Source organism: Tursiops truncatus, chromosome 8 (assembly GCF_011762595.2).
Source record: "Tursiops truncatus isolate mTurTru1 chromosome 8, mTurTru1.mat.Y, whole genome shotgun sequence".
In the NCBI taxonomy this organism is placed as follows: Eukaryota; Metazoa; Chordata; class Mammalia; order Artiodactyla; family Delphinidae; genus Tursiops; species Tursiops truncatus.
Genome location: NC_047041.1, coordinates 63,645,837 through 63,663,803, shown reverse-complemented (window position 1 = coordinate 63,663,803; position 17,967 = coordinate 63,645,837). Strand labels below are relative to the sequence as shown.

Sequence of the window (17,967 nt, the reverse complement as noted above, 5' to 3'; positions counted from 1 at the left end):
GCCCTCGGGTCACTATGGGCTCCCTCCCAGGGGCTGGATCAGTTCCTCTCCTTCTCATCCTCATTCCTGATCCTAGTTTCCTGTATCTTCCTGGCCTACGTTTCTTTGTTTGTTTGTTTCTTGTTTTTTTGTTTTAATTCATACATTTTGCTGTGATAGAGACTGTTAAGTTTTCACCAGTCTGATTTCCACATCTAGATTTTATTTTTTTTTAAGATTTTTTCAATGTGGACCATTTTTAAAGTCTTTTGTTGAATTTGTTACAATATTGTTTCTGTTTCATGATTTGGTTTTTTGGCTACAAGGCACGTGGGATCCTAGCTCCCCGACCAGGGATCGAACCTGCACACCCTGCATTGGAAGGTGAAGTCTTAACCGCTGGGCCACCAGGGAAGTCCCTAGTTATATTTTTTAGTCTTTTCTTGCAGCTAGGGGCAAGGGAATGCAGACCTTCCAGATCCAATTTCCTACATAGACTCTCCTGCCCAGTACTTTATATCCTCTATATTCCCCCTTCTGCCTGCCAAATTCAGAGCATGCAGTTGAGGACCTGAGGCCCGAGAAGTTGGTGGGACCACCAGGTGGAAGCCAAGTCTTTGAATGGGCGCTCACAGAATTCAACTGTGACATGAGCAAGAAATAAAATTTTAGTATATTAAGCCACTGAAATTCAGGAATGTTTGTTATAGCCATTAGCCTACCCCAACTAATGCATACAGAACCAGAAACAGGGTACTTAAACAACAAATTTTCAAAATATGAGACCCTGGCTTATCAGTCAAGTGGCAGGAAACCAGAACACGGATATCAGGGACTAGAAATATGGTGACCTATGTTGTGAAGAAAACAAAAATATTTGGTAAAATCGTACCCAGGGTAACTTGAAAGACAGTCCATGGGCAGCCTATAGCTCTAGGAGAAGTGACTGGAAAGAATCAGAGCGTTGGAGTGTGTGAACCTTTATTGGCTGCCTTTTGAGAGGTATTGCAAGACAAAGAAGTACTTGGGAAAGAAATGGCTATTGGGAAACAGAAAGGAAAGAGGATATAGAGTTCTTAGATTGAGGCTTAGAAAACCTGACTCCTTCTAAACCCCAACCAGACTGAAAAGAGCTTGAGTGAAAAAGAAGCAATAAGACTTTTCAGCTGAATTAAGATCAGAGCAGCCCTATGGTAAAGGCCAGATTAAGAATATGGCCCTTTCATCTGTGGTTTCTAATGAACGCAGGGTAGCCACCACTAAATTAGAGAGGGGGCAGCATAGGGCTGAGGAAAAGAAATACATCTTGAGAATTGTGACTGGGAAAGGATTTGGGGTGTGATTATTGTACATGGAATCAAATGGAAGCAAATAGATCAGAAACCTAAGTTTGTGAGGGAATTGTATTTATTGTACAGAGATACAAGCCAGGACTAAAAACTCCTTTGATTGTTAAGTTAGAAAACAACTTTTGGGATCCTAAGCTTATATCAGCAAAAAGCAGATTGTACAAGCTGTGCTACCCCCCAGGAGCCCGTACTCCCTAATTCCCACCACAAATGTGGCCAAGGAAGATTCTATCCAATGAAGGTGGACATGGGACGTGAGAGTTTCTCCTAGAAAGCAGAATCATGATCTAATCAAAGGTAGGTAACTGTGGTTGGCAACATTTCTAAAATGCCTCCCCTCAAGGTGTACCCCCTACCCCAAACCCTGGAACTTTTAAACGTGAGACATCACTCCTGTCATGTTACATGGTGTGGTTGACTTTCAGTAGGGAGACCCTTTCTGGTTCTTTTTGTCCCTTCCTGTCTTCCTTCCTTCTTCCTTGTTGTAATACTTTATCAAATGCTTGAAGGCTAACTGTCTTTCAGGTGTGACGCTAGCTTTAAGGATAATGACGAAGAGAGCACAATTGCTGCCTTCCTGTCTCTCTGGCTCCATGGTGATAGAGGAGTCATGTATATTTCTGAGGTCCCCGTAGCCTAGGTCTTGTGCTCACCCAAGTAGTGAGGTCTAAGCTACAGCTATTTAAGGGATATTCCCCTGGTCCCTTAGAAGCTCTCTATGTTTGTGCAGAGCAGATTCTCCTCTCATTATTGCTGTCTTCCACACCAATATCTAACTTTATGACCAGTAACTTTTGTATGGGAAAGAACTAGTTATCCATACACTATTCCTATAAATGACATTCCTTTTGGAGAAAACTCATAACCCTTTGCCCAAGGCATTACTCTCAAGCCAGAATTCCGTAATTGCCATGGAAGATAAACCACTGAAACTCTAGCAGGGGAAACAGAGAGTGCAGACGGCTTGTGCACAGTGCAGATAAATCTCACATTCATCAAACAAAGAAGAGGAAGTGTAAACTGAATTTTTACCTACCAGAATATGAGAAGTTATCAAAGAGAGAGTTATTATATAAAGGACCCCTGTGGTGACCACTATTGTAAAGTATTAAATGACTGATTTTGTAAATTGGCCCCCTAGTCGTGTTTTGCATGAATTTTAAAGTGTCTGGTTTCTTTGAAGCAGGAATCACCTGTAGTGGGCTAGAAATTTCAAACATATAAAGAAATCCTGAAGGGAAGCATGAGGACTCTGTCCTTGGTATTTAAATAATCATTCATTTTCATGAGCCTCAGCCTCATTCCCCCACAGATCACAAGGATATGCAGTCGGAAATAAAAAAAAAAAAACCACTGATAGTGGGAGGATAAGGCAGCACAATCCATGCTCAGTTTCCTTTAGAGACAGAGGCATTCCTAAGAGTATATAAATGAGCGGGCTCCACGGTCAACAACGAACCTGTAAGAACCGAGCTGGTGGGGGAGGGAGGTGGTGGCAGGGAATATGGGAATTGGGGAAACCTTCAGCAGTTCACCCTGTGCTATCTGCCTTCCTCGTTTGTGTGTTTTCTGAGTCAGCATTAGCTAAATTTTCCAGAAAGCCATCCACAAAGTACAGCCTGGGCATTCAAGGGACGTCACTCATTTCCCCTAGTGACCTTGACAAGTCAGAAGCTTGAAAGCAGGGAAATCCGGATGTCTCAGTTATGAAGTGGAGCCGTGTGGGCCCCCACTTACTTCCAGAAGTCTCCATCCAGACTGGTGATCGTCTGCCTCTGATACTGCTGGTGCCCATCTGAGGTGCTCCTCTGGCTCTGAAGGGGCTGGCGCAATGGCCAAGTACTTCAGCCTGGTGTTGCTTCTTGGCTCCATCTGGACCACGAGGCTCCTGGTCCAAGGCTCTCTCCGCACAGAAGGTAGGTTTCTTACCAGATTGCCAACCTGAGGCAAGGCAAGATCTTGCAGATTGTCCTAAGACTACTAAGTTCTTGACTGAATTTCTGGGGTGGGATGGCGCTCAGTGTCGACAGAAGATCTCATTGGTAGTATTGCTCTGCCAGAAATGTTTTCACCGTGTTGTCAACTTCACCAAAGTGATTCTCATTTACCTTTATGTTATCTTGACTTTTATTTTTGGTTATGGGATATTTTTAATGAGAATATTTTGAAACAAAACATTGAGGAGAAATCACTTGTTTTAAAAAGTGTTTCATGGAAGAAGCAAAGCGTGATTGTGAAAAATTTTAAGCAATCACCTAGCCTGGGGAAAATGGTTAACTTTCACAGAATATTGGCCTGTTTTATATTTTTGGAAGTGTCAGTATCATTATTTTTAATTTTACTATACTATCATGGAATGCTTATGTTTTTAATATGCAGTAAATAGCAAATTAACTGAAAAAAATCTGTGAAAATGTAGGTTTGAAAATTAGTCATCAGCTCCCTACCAAAGGAATGACTTGAAATGATTCCTGGGCTTTGGAGCTGCCTAAATGGTAACCTCATTCTGCACTGTAGGCAAAACAAAATTGTAACCACAAATCACTCATTGCAGCTCTGGGCAAATGAAAATATGAGCACTTTAAAAGGAAAATTATGTGTTCCTCTGTTGGAAGATGCCCTGAGGTATAAAATATGTCCGGAACAGGCATCCAGAGTTGATTCCGATATTGTCATACTCCATTTTATGAGGGAGGTTAGAGTTAATATGGTTGATTTTTTTTTCAAATACCAGAACTGTTACTTTCAAATAAGTTTGGCCCTCTTTGACATCTCCCTGGGGAGACTATTCACTTTTCCCCCAAAATACTGCCATTAATCCTCAAACTATTATGGAAATTGTTCTTTGACATTGACTCAGCACAGTCTTTGGACCATCCTCAATAATGGCAAAATTTTCCTAAGGGAATTGAAATTTTGGAAACAACTGAAAGTTATACAGAGCCATGATTAGGGAAAAGGTGGTTGATGAAAGTGGATGGATGAGGATGGGCGCTAGTATTTTTGAGGGCCTATTTTTATGTACTATATATAGTATATAAAATATATATAAGAAATATATATATATATTTCTTAAGAAGACACTTTATAGATGAAGGAACAGGCTCAGTGAGGCCAAGCAACTTGCCTAATGTCATGAGGGCAGTAAATAATATAGCTTGGGTTTGAATTCAGCTCTGATTCCTAGGTATATACTGTTTCTACTATGCTTGTTGTTTCCTAAGAATGCTTGAGGAAGGGGTTACTCGAATATCACTTGGATTCCAGCTCCCTGTTTTTGCCCTTAAATAGGAAAGCATAAAATCTATGAATATTTGTTGACTGTCTACTGTGGACCCAGCCTCCACTAGGTACAAGTTATATAATTTTAAAATTCTGACAAAAATTCTGTAAAGAATATATAACTATCCCCCTTTTACAGCTAAGAATGCTAACTTGCCCAAGGTCCCACAGCCAATTAACAATAGAAGACATATTCAAAGCTAGGTCTATTGCCAAGAATAGGTCTATCATTACTCATAACAATAATATTTAGAGTAAAAATGATGTATGATGAGAGTATCAAGACCACATTACAGTGTAATTAATATACCTTCTCTACAGGTATTCCCAAAGAAGCAGCCGTAAACAAGCTTATGAGTGAAATGGGCCAAATTCCAGGACAAATGGTGTATTCCAAGAGTTCAGCTCTAGTGGTGTGTGTGTGTATATGTGTGTTTGTGTGTGTGTTCATCTTCCCCCCCACATTGCACAGTGGGAAGCAGAACAGCGTCCTAGTTAAGAACTGAGGTTTTAGTATCAATCATAATCGGGTTTGTGCCCCCAAACTGCCACCTAGTTGCTGTATATCCTTGGGCTCAGGAAAGTTACTTAATCTCCCTGAACCTCAATTTTCTGTCAAAAGAGACAGGGTTTGGCACAGAGTGGCATCTACAGGTGATACAAGTTAGAATTAACATTGACATTAGTATTAATATCAGTGTTGGTGTAGGTATTAGTGTTAGTGCACACAGTCATAAGAGGCTGTTCTGTCACAAACGCTCATATTGGGTGTTGGCTCTCTGGTCTCTCTTTTGGTGAGAGCAGGGTCTGGAAGCAAACAAGGCTATCCACAAATACCATACATTTCCCTCCCCCCAGCCCCCTGCTCCACAGCAAGGTCACATGGGGGACTTAGAAATGCTCCTTCCATGTTTGCAAGAAGAAACTTCCTTTAATTTTAGATACCACCTTAGGCAGTGGTCAAAGCATTTGACAGTGCACAGATCTGTGTTCAAGCAATTACGTGGGAGATTGAAATGCCCTTTTATGGACTTTTGTGGATGAAGCCCAATTGGAACAAAGTACCAAAATGCAACGCAACTTTGCAATTTCATACAGGTCTATAAATCCCAGAACTCAGAGAGAAGGGATCAAAAGAATTCTCAGATTTGTTAGATTTTGAGTAAGATATTATTTACATCTTAACTCTTCAACTGCCTCAGCTTCCCTAGGGAGATCAGTCATTAGCAGACTAAAACCAAAGTGCTTTGAAGGTAACATAACGATACTATGTTATGATTTATTGAGTGCCTACAAGTGGCAGGCACTATGCTAAGCATTTTTATTTGAATTAACTCATTTAACTTTCACCACCCTATGCAATAGATACTGTTATTCTTTCAACTTTCTAAATATGGAAACTGAGGCTCCAAGAGATGAAGTAACCAGCCTAAATTCACAAAGCCAGCAAGCGACACAGGCTAGACTCAAATCCAGGTCTGACTTTAAAAGTCTACTTCCTTTATTTAGTTTCCCTGCCATGCAAGTTTTACTATCTGACTCCTCTAGGAACTTCTGAGTAAGCCTGCCCCCCAATGGTCAGAGAAGGTTCACTTTCTATTATACCAAGTGCAACATTTTTCAGCCCATCTCAGAAATAGTGCTGTCCCCAACAGACATTGGAGTATTGTTCACTATTCTGTTAACCAGAGCCCTGGATTCTATCTTTCTCAAAGTCTCAGACCCTTCATTTTATAGACTCCATAAAGGTTTGCAGAAGCTGCATCCCCTAGACTGCAGCCCAGGAACTGGTAGCCAAAGCCTCCACGTAATGAACGAGGAACCTGAGTGCAGTGAGGGACGATGGACTCGGACCTGGTGAGAGGTACAGCATGGATCCGGGCAAGCACCTTCCTAACCCAGCAGGATGTCCTTGTGGAAAATGTCTGGTCTGTGTCCTATTATTTCTAAACCTCAATCCCAGCTGCTGCGTTGAGGCAATGATGCTCTACTAGGAAGGAGAGCCTGAGGGCTAGGGGCAAGGACAGCAGTACATTGAGGGCCTATGTGATTCCTTTGCAGAGCTTTCCATCTCAGGACCATGCAGAATCATGGGGGTCACTCTTGTGAACAAAAGGACACACCCGCAGCTGAATTTCACAGAAGCCCAGGAGGCCTGTAGGCTCGTAGGACTAACTCTGGCCAGCAAAGAGCAGGTTGAAGCAGCATGGAAATCTGGCTTTGAGACCTGCAGGTGAGAAACGGCTGGATTCACAAACACTGTGGGAGCTCTTTTGGCTCTGTGCTCTTGTTCAGCAACAGAGATCAATGCATCCACTCAGGTCATGTGTATTCTGTTACAGCTATGGATGGGTTAAAAATCAGTTCGTGGTCATCCCTCGGATTATCCAGAACCCCAAGTGTGGGAAGAACGGAGTGGGCGTCCTGATTTGGAGAAGTTCACTCAACCAGCGGCACAGGGCCTATTGTCACAACTCATCTGGTGAGTCAGATCTGCAGCCTCTCCACGTGGCATGTTTTGTCTGGATTTCAATAGCTCTATAACCATTCTGAGAAGAGTAACCCTGAGCAGTAGCAGAAGCAATCATGGTGATGGCCACTGAATCCTCCCAAGACTGCCTCTTTGACCAGGGTAGAGGTGTCCCTCTCAGAGCAAAAAGTTAGAGAAAATATGACAGATTGGCAACATAGGGAGAGGGCATCCCTGTAGGCTCCATTACCCACCCCGCCTTCATCCTACAAGTTAAACAGGACGAAGGGAGGGAAACATCCACTATGGACAAAGCAAGGTACTAAGTTATCTCGCTGAACCTTGACAATCTCCATAGGAGGTGTGCTTTATCATCCCTACTTTGCAGAGGACATAAGTACGTTCGTCTAAGGTCTCCTTACTATGAAGATTCACACATAGATCTAACTCTTTCCTTTATCCCACATTCCTTTACAGGAGTGGAAATTCAGATGCTATATTAGATGTTTTTAAGAACAAGACCCAATTTTCATTTTAAGAAGGAAGGAATTAAAGCTAGAAAATAGAACTGATTTGCTCACAGTCAGCCCTTTAACCTTCTTGGGAGACCTTGGAGGCCTTAGCCCAAGTGCTTTACCTAAGTAACTTCTCAGAAAGTTTTTCTTTGACTAAACACTTGTTCTCACTTTATCATAAGAACCTCTGTCTGATTTATTACTCTTCACACACACTCATAAATCTGACCTTCTAAAGGTCAGATGGGTCAGTGGTCATTCTCTAAGATCCGAGAGATAAAAGTGCACCCGCAGTGTTCTGTTGCCCAAAGGCAGCATGAGGTCCAAGAGGTTCTGTGAACCAGGGAGCCTTGGCCCAGGAAGGGCCGTGAAAGAGACTTCGTCCACTTCGCTCACTTCATGGATGAAACGACTGTAGCTCAGAATGGAGGTTTGCCTTATTCAAAGTCTTACAGTCAGCTAGAGGCCCAGTGAAGACTGGAACATAAGCTTCTTTCCATATTTTTTTCACCATCCTCCTCCCCTCACCTCCGCCGCCTATCACTTTTGACTGCGGAATTGGTGGTTGGCATGCTTGCTCATCTGACGGCCAGTCCATGCCGGTCAAATGGCCTGGCCTTTTAACTTCCTGGCCTTCCTGCCAGCTGTCAGTGCAATGATAGGACACCCAGCCCTATGGACTAAATGAAAAGGAGTCAGGGGAGATGACTTGGATTTGCATGCTTCCTCGTGGTTTCATTTCACTTGTATTTCCATTCCCTGCGCTTCCTATATACTTAAAGTTAGGTGTAGATTCATGTTCGCTAGGTTTGGCAAAAATACTGGATAGACGATATTGTGTACTTTAGATCTTATCCCAACAAAAGGCCCTTAATGTAAGTATGTCCCCCTATTACATGCTAACTTTGATCATTTGAATAAGACGGTGACTGCCAGACCTCTCTAATGAACTCAGATGGGTTTTCCCCTTTGCAATGAGGAGGTAACCTATAGTGTGACATTTTGGCACCATGTAAATAGTCTGACCCCCCAATCGTCTTTTACCTGATAGTTCAAGCAGACATTGATGATCCTAGCTGGAATCAATTATTATATGCAGGTCTGCAAAATGGTAATTTTCTACATCTATTCTTCCTTCTACATTTGTTAGCTGGCATTCTTTGATAAAGAAGAATCTCTCTCTCTCTCTCTCACACACATACACACACACACACACACGCACACACACACACATGTCCTCCCTCCCCTTTATACTACCATGGACATGTAGCATTTTACTTACTCTGTGTTCAATATGTTATAATCAATTTTACAATTATTATTCTTTTTGATGCTCAAATTGTCCGAAATTTGGCGAGTGGGAGCCCCTTCTAGTTGACTTTTGTTTTCATCCCATTAGTATTTGAGCAAGTCATTGCTTTCTGGCATGATAACATGTCCCAGGCTCACTTTGTACTTTCTTTATCCCACACATGGAATCAGCCATTTATTTCTCCAAGGGGCCTTGGTTCTTTTTAGTAGAGAATGTTGATTCGAAACCAAGATCTGCATGCAAGTTGTTCTCATTACTACTCTCATTTTCAATGCTTCTCAGTCCTTTTTAGTGGGCAGCTAGGAAAAAATATACATATATATATTGCATTTGCATTGATATTTCCAACCCAACAGTTCAAGTTTTTTCTTTGTTTACTTTGTTCTATACTTGCATGTTTTTTCTCTTATATGGAAAATTCTTGTTCCCAATAAATCATGTATTTTCTTATCCTACAATAATTTCAAAATTATAAAAACAGCATTATTAGGAATAATAAACCTACTGAATGGAATTTGCAATTCCTTTGCGTTTCTTTTAGTCCTCAGAAGACATCCCTCTAAGGATGTACTGTCAGAGAATTGTGTACAAAAGTGACTTGAGAAAATTTGCTACCCTGTGTGGTTATGTTATCATTTTGAAATAAATCAGGTTCACCTGCTTCTGTTTGCCATCTTTGTGAGGAACAGAGTTACCCTAGCCGTCATCGTCACGCTAACCTAGACTTACCCTATGCTTCTTTGTTTTTGTAACTTTCTTTTTTATTGCTATCTTGTGAGCTCTGAGGATCCCAGTAACCCTAAACCTGACCCCAAACCTTATCCTAATTGTCTTTCTTACTGCTATCTTTGTGAGCTTTGGGAATCAGACCAAAGTGTTTCTAATGCTCGGCGTGCACCACCTGTTTCATGTTGTTCCCTCTGCCACAATGCCCGTCCTCTTCATCACCTGGCTAACTTGTATTCTTTATTCAAGTCTCAAGTACCGTCTTCTTCAGGCAGCCTTTCTATACCCCTGACTCCTATCTTTCCTCTTGGACACCAACCACACTGTGTTTAATATCTATCAAAGCATTCGGCACATTCTAGAGAAATTATATTTGTAGTTTGGAGGGAAGGAGAGCCAGGTCCTAACGCTTCCAGGTGAGACACATTGTGCCCCCGACCAGTAAGGGACCACGGGATCAGATTGCCGTTGCTCCCTCACACGGCGGCCTTCCTGGCTACACTTAATGAACAGAGAGGCAAAGGAAACTAATTCTTACAGATATTACAGATTATGCCATACATTCTGCTAGGCCCTACACATGTACTGTCTCGTTAATCCTCAGTGAAATGATACAAGTGTACCACTTCCACTTTCCAAGAGAAGTAGCTGATGCTTAGAGGGTGATTTGCTGTGGCAACAGTCAGTAAGGGACAGAGCCAGGATTTACACCTTGGGCCCTGCCACTTCCACGTCACCTGGTGATGACCACACGTCAGTAATATACCAGGCCCAGGGTGGGTCCTTCACATGAGTATTTTTTTAAAGTTCCCCAGATGATTCTAACCTGCAGCCAGAGTTGAGAACCACTTTTCTCTAGAAGATCTCTAAGATATAAGTTTTAGAATTCCAGACAGTTCCGCGTTCTCCCATTTCTGTGCAATTGCAATAGTCTCCTTCTTGGCTCCTGGTTGCCCTTTCTCCCATCTCTATTTCATCCTCCACACACCTCCTCTGATGATTACGTCCCTCCTCTTCTGCACAGCCTTGGGTGGCTTCCTATCAGAGAATCTGATGTGAACTATGAAGACTTGTGCACATAAAACTGGGCACATATGAGAACTTCTGTATATCAGTTGGAAGGTCTGCTGCCCCCAGTTGAAAATTCCTTCTCCTACAGAATAAATTCCAAATTCTTTACCATGGCAGTTATGACTCTTGATATACTGGCTCCGACCTATCTTCCCAGTCTCATCTCCTACTTGCAGTTTTTCCTGCTCCCCATCATGCGTACACCCTACACACCAGCCACATTGTGCTCCTTGTCATTTTCTGACATACCTACACTTTCAAACTTCTGGATTCTTGGGTCACGCTGTTCTTATTGACTGGGATATCCTATTCCCTCTTCCATACTAGACGACCTGGAGCTCTATTCCAGCCATACCAGCCTTCTAGTCATCAAACATGCTGAGATTATTCAAATTCAGGCTCTTGAACTTCCTGTTCTCTTTACTTGGAATGCTTTTGCCCTAGATCTTCAATGACTTGCTACTTTTCATCATTCAGGTTTCAGCTTAAGTATCACCTCCCCAAAGAGACTTACTCTTATCACCTTATCCAAAGTATCTGTCCCCATTCCTGCCCCTTCCAGTTTGATCCTTATCCTGTTTAATTATCTTCTCAACATTTATCATCCTCTGAAATTTCTGGCTTTTTTTTTTATTATTATCTCTATCCTTCTTTCCAATAACACATAAGCCCTTACGAGCAAGGACTTGGTCTTATTTGCACCACATCCCTAGCATCTAGCACAGCACCTGGCACAGAGTTGGAGCTCAATAAATATTTGTTGAATGAGCGCATTAACCCTCCACATCCTGCTTATGCCATCTCCTTTGTGAATTCCCAGTTATCGCCCCCTAGCCTCATCAAAATACTTCTGTCCTCTTGGAACCAGGAATCATCCCTTATTTTTCTCTGTATTCTCAGTTCCCAGCACAGTATATCGTGTTCAGTATACTTTTCCCCTGATACTAAAAAAAAATGTTCATTTTTTTGAAGGAAGTATATAGCACCTGCTTAAGAATGGGAAACGTAGCTAAAAATCCAGTGCAGCATTGGTGGTATAGTGGTGAGCATAGCTGCCTTCCAAAGTCTAGGGCAGAGGTCAAGGATGATGCCTATTTGAATAGAGGTCTTTTCAAAATGAAATGAATAGTATAAAATATTGACTGAATGCATGTGGGGTCAAAATGTTTTATCATGTTTACCATGGCCTTGGTTGGTAACTTTTACTTAATTTTCAAAAATAATAGAATAACTTCTTCTTCATGGCTAACATTCCAGCTGATGCTACCCACTATCACAAATAACTAGAGATTTAAAAGAGATGCAAATGCATATTGTAATATATTGCATGGCTCTGCCATTTACTGGCTATGTGATTTTAGGCAAGTTATTCAATTTCTCTGAATTTCAGTTTCTTCCTGTATAAATGAGGGTTTTATAAAATTGTTTAAGGAAGTGCCATGGTTGACTCAGAGCAAGATGTTCAACAAATATTAGTTTCCTCTCTACCACATTCAACAGATCGGAGAGCAAACCTACATCCCTCCCATCTCCCACCTCCTTAAAAAAATTTTTTTTTTAATGAGCACAGAGGAATCTGGTTTTAGTAGATCTCTGTCCTCAAGTGGTGTCATGTGTGTATATTTGGTCTCCCCATCGACTCCTTTCTTCATTTCACTTTTCCTTCCTTCCTTTTGACATCAAGTATTGAGCATGTACTATGTGCCCGCCACATTGCACATACCATGATGACCAAGACAGACAGGAATCCTGCTTCCAGGGAGCTCACAGTCCAGTGGGGAGCAGTGTAGTGAGAATCATGATAAGGGAAGTACAAGGAGGTACAAGAATGTATGTCTAGGGATCCAATCTGGTCTTCAAGTCTGCCTAAGAAAGAGATATTCAGTCTGAGACCTGAGGGACAAGGAGGAGTTAATAAAGAGGGGCAAAGAGTCTTACAAGTGAAGAAAGCATTCAGGTCAAAGTTTTGGATGTTAGAGAAAGCATATCAAAGAACTGAAGGAATTCTAGCATGGCGGGGGAACGAGAGAAAGACCGATCAGGTGAGGCTGGCCGTGTCAGCAGGGGCCAGATCATGGAAGGCCTTATAGGCTGTGCAGTACAGGCAGTCAGGGAAGGATTCTAAAGGAGGAAGTGATATGATTATCTTTACATTTTTGTAAGACCATTCCAGCTGCAGTATAAAGAGATCAGAGGAGAGTAAGACTAGAGACAGGCAGACCCATTAGGAGGCTATTGCAATACTTCTTTCTTATTTCACTTTTCCCTCCCCGGACAGATACCTGGGTTAACTCATGCTTTCCAGAAATTATCACCACCGATGATCCCATATTCAACACGGAAACTGCAACATACACAACAGAAATGATTGTCAGTGAGAGTACACACTCAGCGTTGTCTACTGATGGACCTGAGTCTATTACACCCACTGTGGCTCCTGCTCTGGCTTCCACTTCTATTCCACGGAAAAGAAAATTAATTTGTATAACGGAAGCTTTTGTGGAAACGAGCACCATATCTACAGAAACTGAATCGTATATTGAAAATAAAGCGGCATTCAAGAATGAACCTGTTGGGTTTGGAGGTAAAAACTTTCTGTCTGCATTATGTGTGTGTGTGTGTGTGTGTGTGTGTGTGTGTGTGTGTGTGTGTGTGTGTGTGTGTGTGTGTAGCAGACAATACATAGAAACTAGCCTGTATCCAGATTGGGCACTCAGGACCTGACAAATACAAATAAAAGCTTAATGCAAATTCAAATTTCATAAAGTCCTAGAACTTGAGGTCTCTAAAGAACCTTAATGATTAAACTAAAAATCATGAGTCTAAAATAGCTTCACTTTTAAAACGCAAAGACTTTTCAGAATAAATTACTATCTATTCATATGCAGAAGTTTTTAAAGTACATATACACACCTTAAATGCCTATGATTAGCAAGTTAGTTTTCCTATTTAAAGGGTCTTACACTTGATTTGCTCCAAACTTGTCACCTCAAGGCCACAGAGAGGAAATGGACTCTGTCATGTTGCAACTTATAGAGTAGGGAGAGCATGAGGCAAGGCCAAGGATTCTATAGGCAGGAAGCAAAGAAGCTCATGTGGGCCCAACGCCGTAAGTGGCCCCTGTGTGGTCACAGAGAAGGCTTTTCTGCTCTGTGGTCTCCATCACGTGTAAGGATGAGTCTTTAGAAGAGCGGTGCACAGTAATGTCTACAAGGAGGAACAAGGCGCGGTCTCTGTCTCCCCCAGGTGTTCCCACGACCCTGCTGGTGCTTGCACTCCTCTTCTTTGCTGCTGCAGCTGGCCTCGCGGTTTGCTACATCAAAAGGTGGGATTGTTGGCACATGGTTAGTCTCGTCGTCTTTGTCACATCCATATCTTGTGTTTATCCAGGGTTTTTATCGACATTTCCTTCGTCCAGATGGAGATGGTAATCCTCTTATACTGTAAATGTTTTCCCTCACCTCACCTGTCCTCCCTACCGCCCAACCTTTCCTTTATTTCATCACTTGTATGTTATCCGGCCTTTAGATATAGGTCAATGGCTGTCCCTTTGAATATCAAGAAATAAAAAGAAAAGATTGACATCTAGGGAAAAATGGGTATGCTTTATTTGATTTTCAATTCTTTGTTTTTGATGAGAGGGTGTTAAGGCCAGCCTAAAGTTTTGCCTGCAAACTTACCGTCCTATCTAAATGAATCCATCCAGGTGGGGATGGGTTAAAGTATTTGAGGGTGCATGTGTTAGCATCTCTCTGAAATAAAAGTACCCAGTGTACTATGCCAATATGGGCCATCACAAAACATTATCTGTTGTTCTATGTGTTACGTAGAAGGCTCTCACTTTAATTTTGTGTTTATGCCTACAGGTATGTGAAGGCCTTCCCTTTTACAAACAAGAACCAGCAGAAGGAAATGATAGAAACTAAAGTAGTGAAGGAGGAGAAGGCCGATGATAGCAACCCTAATGAGGAATCAAAGAAAATGGATAAAAAACCCGAGGAGCCCAAGAGTCAACCCAAAACCACAGTGCGATGCCTGGAAGCTGAAGTTTAGATGGAAGCTGAAAGAAATAAGAGGACACACCTGAGGTTGTTTTCCTTCCTGATACACATCCTGGTCCCAGATGGGGAGCCTATAAAAGGTCCAAAGAACCAAACAAGCAAGTCTACCCTTGGTCCCTAACTAGAGTCAGCTCAGGGCTACCTTTGGACTCTGGAGTTCACCAAAGGGAATTCCCTTTTCCTTATTGCAATCCTTTCTGGATCCTACCCTCCTACCTCCAAAGCTTCCCACAACCTTTCTAGCCTGGTTATGTGCTAATAATATCCCAGTGGGAGAAAGGAGCTTGTGCAAAGCACCTGGACCTCAAACAGCTAATCAGAACCTGTTTGTCAAGAGGCCTTTAGGCTACCTGAGAATAGGTGAGCTGAGAGCCAAGAAACCATTGAGATCAAGGCTTTGTCTATTGATTGACTCTACAGCCCAGATCCTTTCTTCAGCTCTGGAAAGGAAACACTTATACCATCTGGCATGTCCTTCTGAGCCAGGCAAGAGAAAAAGAAGGAAGGAAAAGTTTAGCAACTGAAGGACATGGAGATTCCCGTGACTTGAGACCTAATCTCTGTAAAACCAAAATAAATAGAGAAAAAGGATAAGGCTGAGGATATTAACAGCATTTGTCAGTAGGGACTGTAAATACAGACAGGGTCAAAGTGTTCATCTCTGAATAATTCTAGTTGGAATCACTTTTTAGAACTTATACACACTTACTTTTCTCTCTCTCTCCTGCTGCTGCTATTTTCTCTAGAAGAACATACTTTCTAGGGAAAAGAAAGTATATTCTTTTCTCACCCCCCAAAAAAAAATCTCTTAAAAATTTCTATTTTTATCAAATTATAGAAATTATTACTGAATAAAATTACTGTGTTAAAAAGCAGTAAAATTTAATAAACATTTGCTGAATGCCTACTATATGTCAGGTACTGTGCAAGTTATTACATTCTATAATTGAAGATTATTAATAAAAAATTGCATATAGTAGAATGTATGAAGCTAATTTTTTTCAGTGTTGATATCCCCAGCTTTCCACTTCCAAAACCAATTTTTTTTTTTGCTGAGACTAATCTACTCATTATTTTCTCGTGACTATGGCAACAATTATAGCCTTAATTTATTATTAACATACCTAAAAAGTACATCATTACCTCTATACACCAAAGTACATTTTTTAGATGTCATTACCAAATGTATCACTAGCTCTCCTTTTTCCAGCAAAAGGAGTCTGAGAGGTGCAGAAATATTTGTGCTGAAAAAATAAAAGCATTTAGAAAATTCCTTTGCTCTCTTATTTACATAGATGCATTATACCTTTCATGCAAAATTGAAGTGATCTGTTGTTCGCAAAAGTAAGAGAGACAATATTGGTAGCTGAAATACATTTGTAAAGCCAAGAGTATATATATCACTATGTGAGGCTCTTCTTGCTTCAGATGGTCTTATTTTAAGTAGGTCAAGTATACACACATAAATTAGTCCTTTACTTTGGATTCAGGTTCTACATTCCAATCTGTTCCAGAGTTCACAGGAAGCTGGAGATTCAGATAGCTCCTTTGTCCTGTTTCTCTAACTTTCTCTCCCCCTCTCTCTAGTCTTTCTCTCTGAGATTGCTAATATCTTCTTCCCCTCACCAGTAACCCCACAATTCCATGATCCTTTCAACTCAGAGGCCATAACCTGTTGGCATAGTCTTTTATAGTTGTCCCACAAATATTAAAATTTGGCTTAATTGCCAAGAATTAAACATCAAGAGAATTCATATATTTGTATTTCCGTTCCCTTGAAAACTGGCAAGATCTGGAACTAAAGAACCCATATTCCCTCATAGCCATAATTACTAATACTGAGCAGTGGCTGCCCCCTTTAAATGGGAGATGCTTTCTCCACCTCACCACAGTCCTCACCACTCTCTATAGCAACCTCACACCAAAGTAAAGGTGCCATTTCCTATGGATTTTATAGTACTATTGCCTTTTTTTTTCCACACCCAGCCCATTCCACTCATTTACAACTTACCTGGCCCTGAGGTCTATGAGTTTAAAACTCTGATTTGTCAGTCCTTAAGCTTTATCAGCCTCAACCAGTTCTCAGGGAGTGAAGAAGAAAGGGTAAGAGCTTAAATAGTGGTCTTCTGTGTTTGCTAACTGGAAAACAATCAGAACTTCCACACTAGGTCTCCCACCCGTCAGCATCTACCATATACTAGGATACTATCATCTTCTGTTAATTTAGACAAGAATATGCCCTACTCAGGAGGAGAAAGGAGGAAAGAGAAGAACCCTACCTAGCCACATGTAATCGCTAGATAGACCAAATGTCAATTGCAAAAATACTGACGAAAATGTAAAACTTCCATCATTATGGAAAAAAGGAAGGAAGGAAGGAAGGGGGGGAGGGAGGGAGGAAACTATCACTTATTGAGCACCTACTAAGTGACAGTCATTTTCACATGTTGTTCTGTTTAACTGCCACATCTTCCTTGAGAAGGATTATTACTGTCATTTTTTATTAATTAGAAAGTTGGCTTTTTAGAGGAGTTAAGTCACTTTTCTGAGGTCACATGTCTAGTTAAGTGATAAAGGTAGGATTCAATCCCAGGTCAGAATGACCACAGAGCCCACACTCCTTTCCCTACAATACCAGGCTTTCCTTGCAGATGACAATGTAGGGATGTAAACCATTCCAATATGCAAGGTTGAAATCAGTCACTTGCCAAAAACCACAGAGGCAAAATAAGAAAGACAACTCAGGACTCTTGTCCCAACTTCAGGGAATTTTTCTTCAAAGCCATTGCAATAACAAGGGAAAAAGAGAACCACTAAAAAACTTTGAGAACTGCTCCCTCCCTGAGGCAGACACCAACCTCAGCAAAGACTTACCTGATCCAGCTCATATGATCAGAAAATGTAAGGCTCAGAAGGACCCAAGATAAGCTCCTCTAAACTCTCTTTTCTTAGCTATAAAAAAATGGAGCCCAGTGTCACAGACAGCTAGAAGTAGAGCCTGTTCTAGAAGTTTCCTTCTTCCTAGTCAGATTCTCTTTACTCTCCATTGAACAAAGAGAAATTGGAAGAATATGAGGGGCCATCCCAGGTCAGACCTACAATGCAGCCTACCAAAGCCAGTCTTCAATCGAGGCAGGTAGACAGCCATGTGATTATATTTGCAGGTGGTGCAAAGGATTTCCCTGCCCAGAAATGACTCTTC

General features: G+C 41.5%; 1 protein-coding gene across 3 annotated transcripts; it reads left to right on the top strand.

Moving 5' to 3' along the window:
• The first annotated feature begins 14 nt into the window (after positions 1 to 14).
• LYVE1 (lymphatic vessel endothelial hyaluronan receptor 1) lies at positions 15 to 16,036 on the top strand. 3 transcript variants are annotated; one of them, XM_073808619.1, is made up of 7 exons: positions 3,141 to 3,244; positions 4,932 to 5,023; positions 6,672 to 6,843; positions 6,953 to 7,092; positions 12,983 to 13,288; positions 13,951 to 14,029; positions 14,571 to 16,036. In XM_073808619.1, the coding sequence occupies exons 3-7, from the start codon at positions 6,701 to 6,703 to the stop codon at positions 14,755 to 14,757; spliced, it is 855 nt and encodes a 284-aa protein (XP_073664720.1). In that variant the 5' UTR covers positions 3,141 to 3,244; positions 4,932 to 5,023; positions 6,672 to 6,700; the 3' UTR covers positions 14,758 to 16,036. The 3 variants fall into 3 exon arrangements, with proteins under 3 accessions (XP_004324243.3, XP_073664720.1, XP_019804042.2); XM_019948483.2 differs by having other exon boundaries at positions 4,932 to 6,474; XM_004324195.4 differs by lacking the exon at positions 4,932 to 5,023 and having other exon boundaries at positions 15 to 3,244.
• Positions 16,037 to 17,967: the final 1,931 nt, after the last annotated feature.

Bases quoted from the DNA above. Each gene is read 5' to 3' on its own strand.
- LYVE1 (XM_004324195.4), top strand. From the start codon at position 3,160: ATGGCCAAGTACTTCAGCCTGGTGTTGCTTCTTGGCTCCATCTGGACC. The intron at 3,245-6,671 runs GTAGGTTTCTTA...ATTCCTTTGCAG, and splicing joins AGGCTCTCTCCGCACAGAAG to AGCTTTCCATCTCAGGACCA. The intron at 13,289-13,950 runs GTAAAAACTTTC...TGTCTCCCCCAG, and splicing joins TGAACCTGTTGGGTTTGGAG to GTGTTCCCACGACCCTGCTG.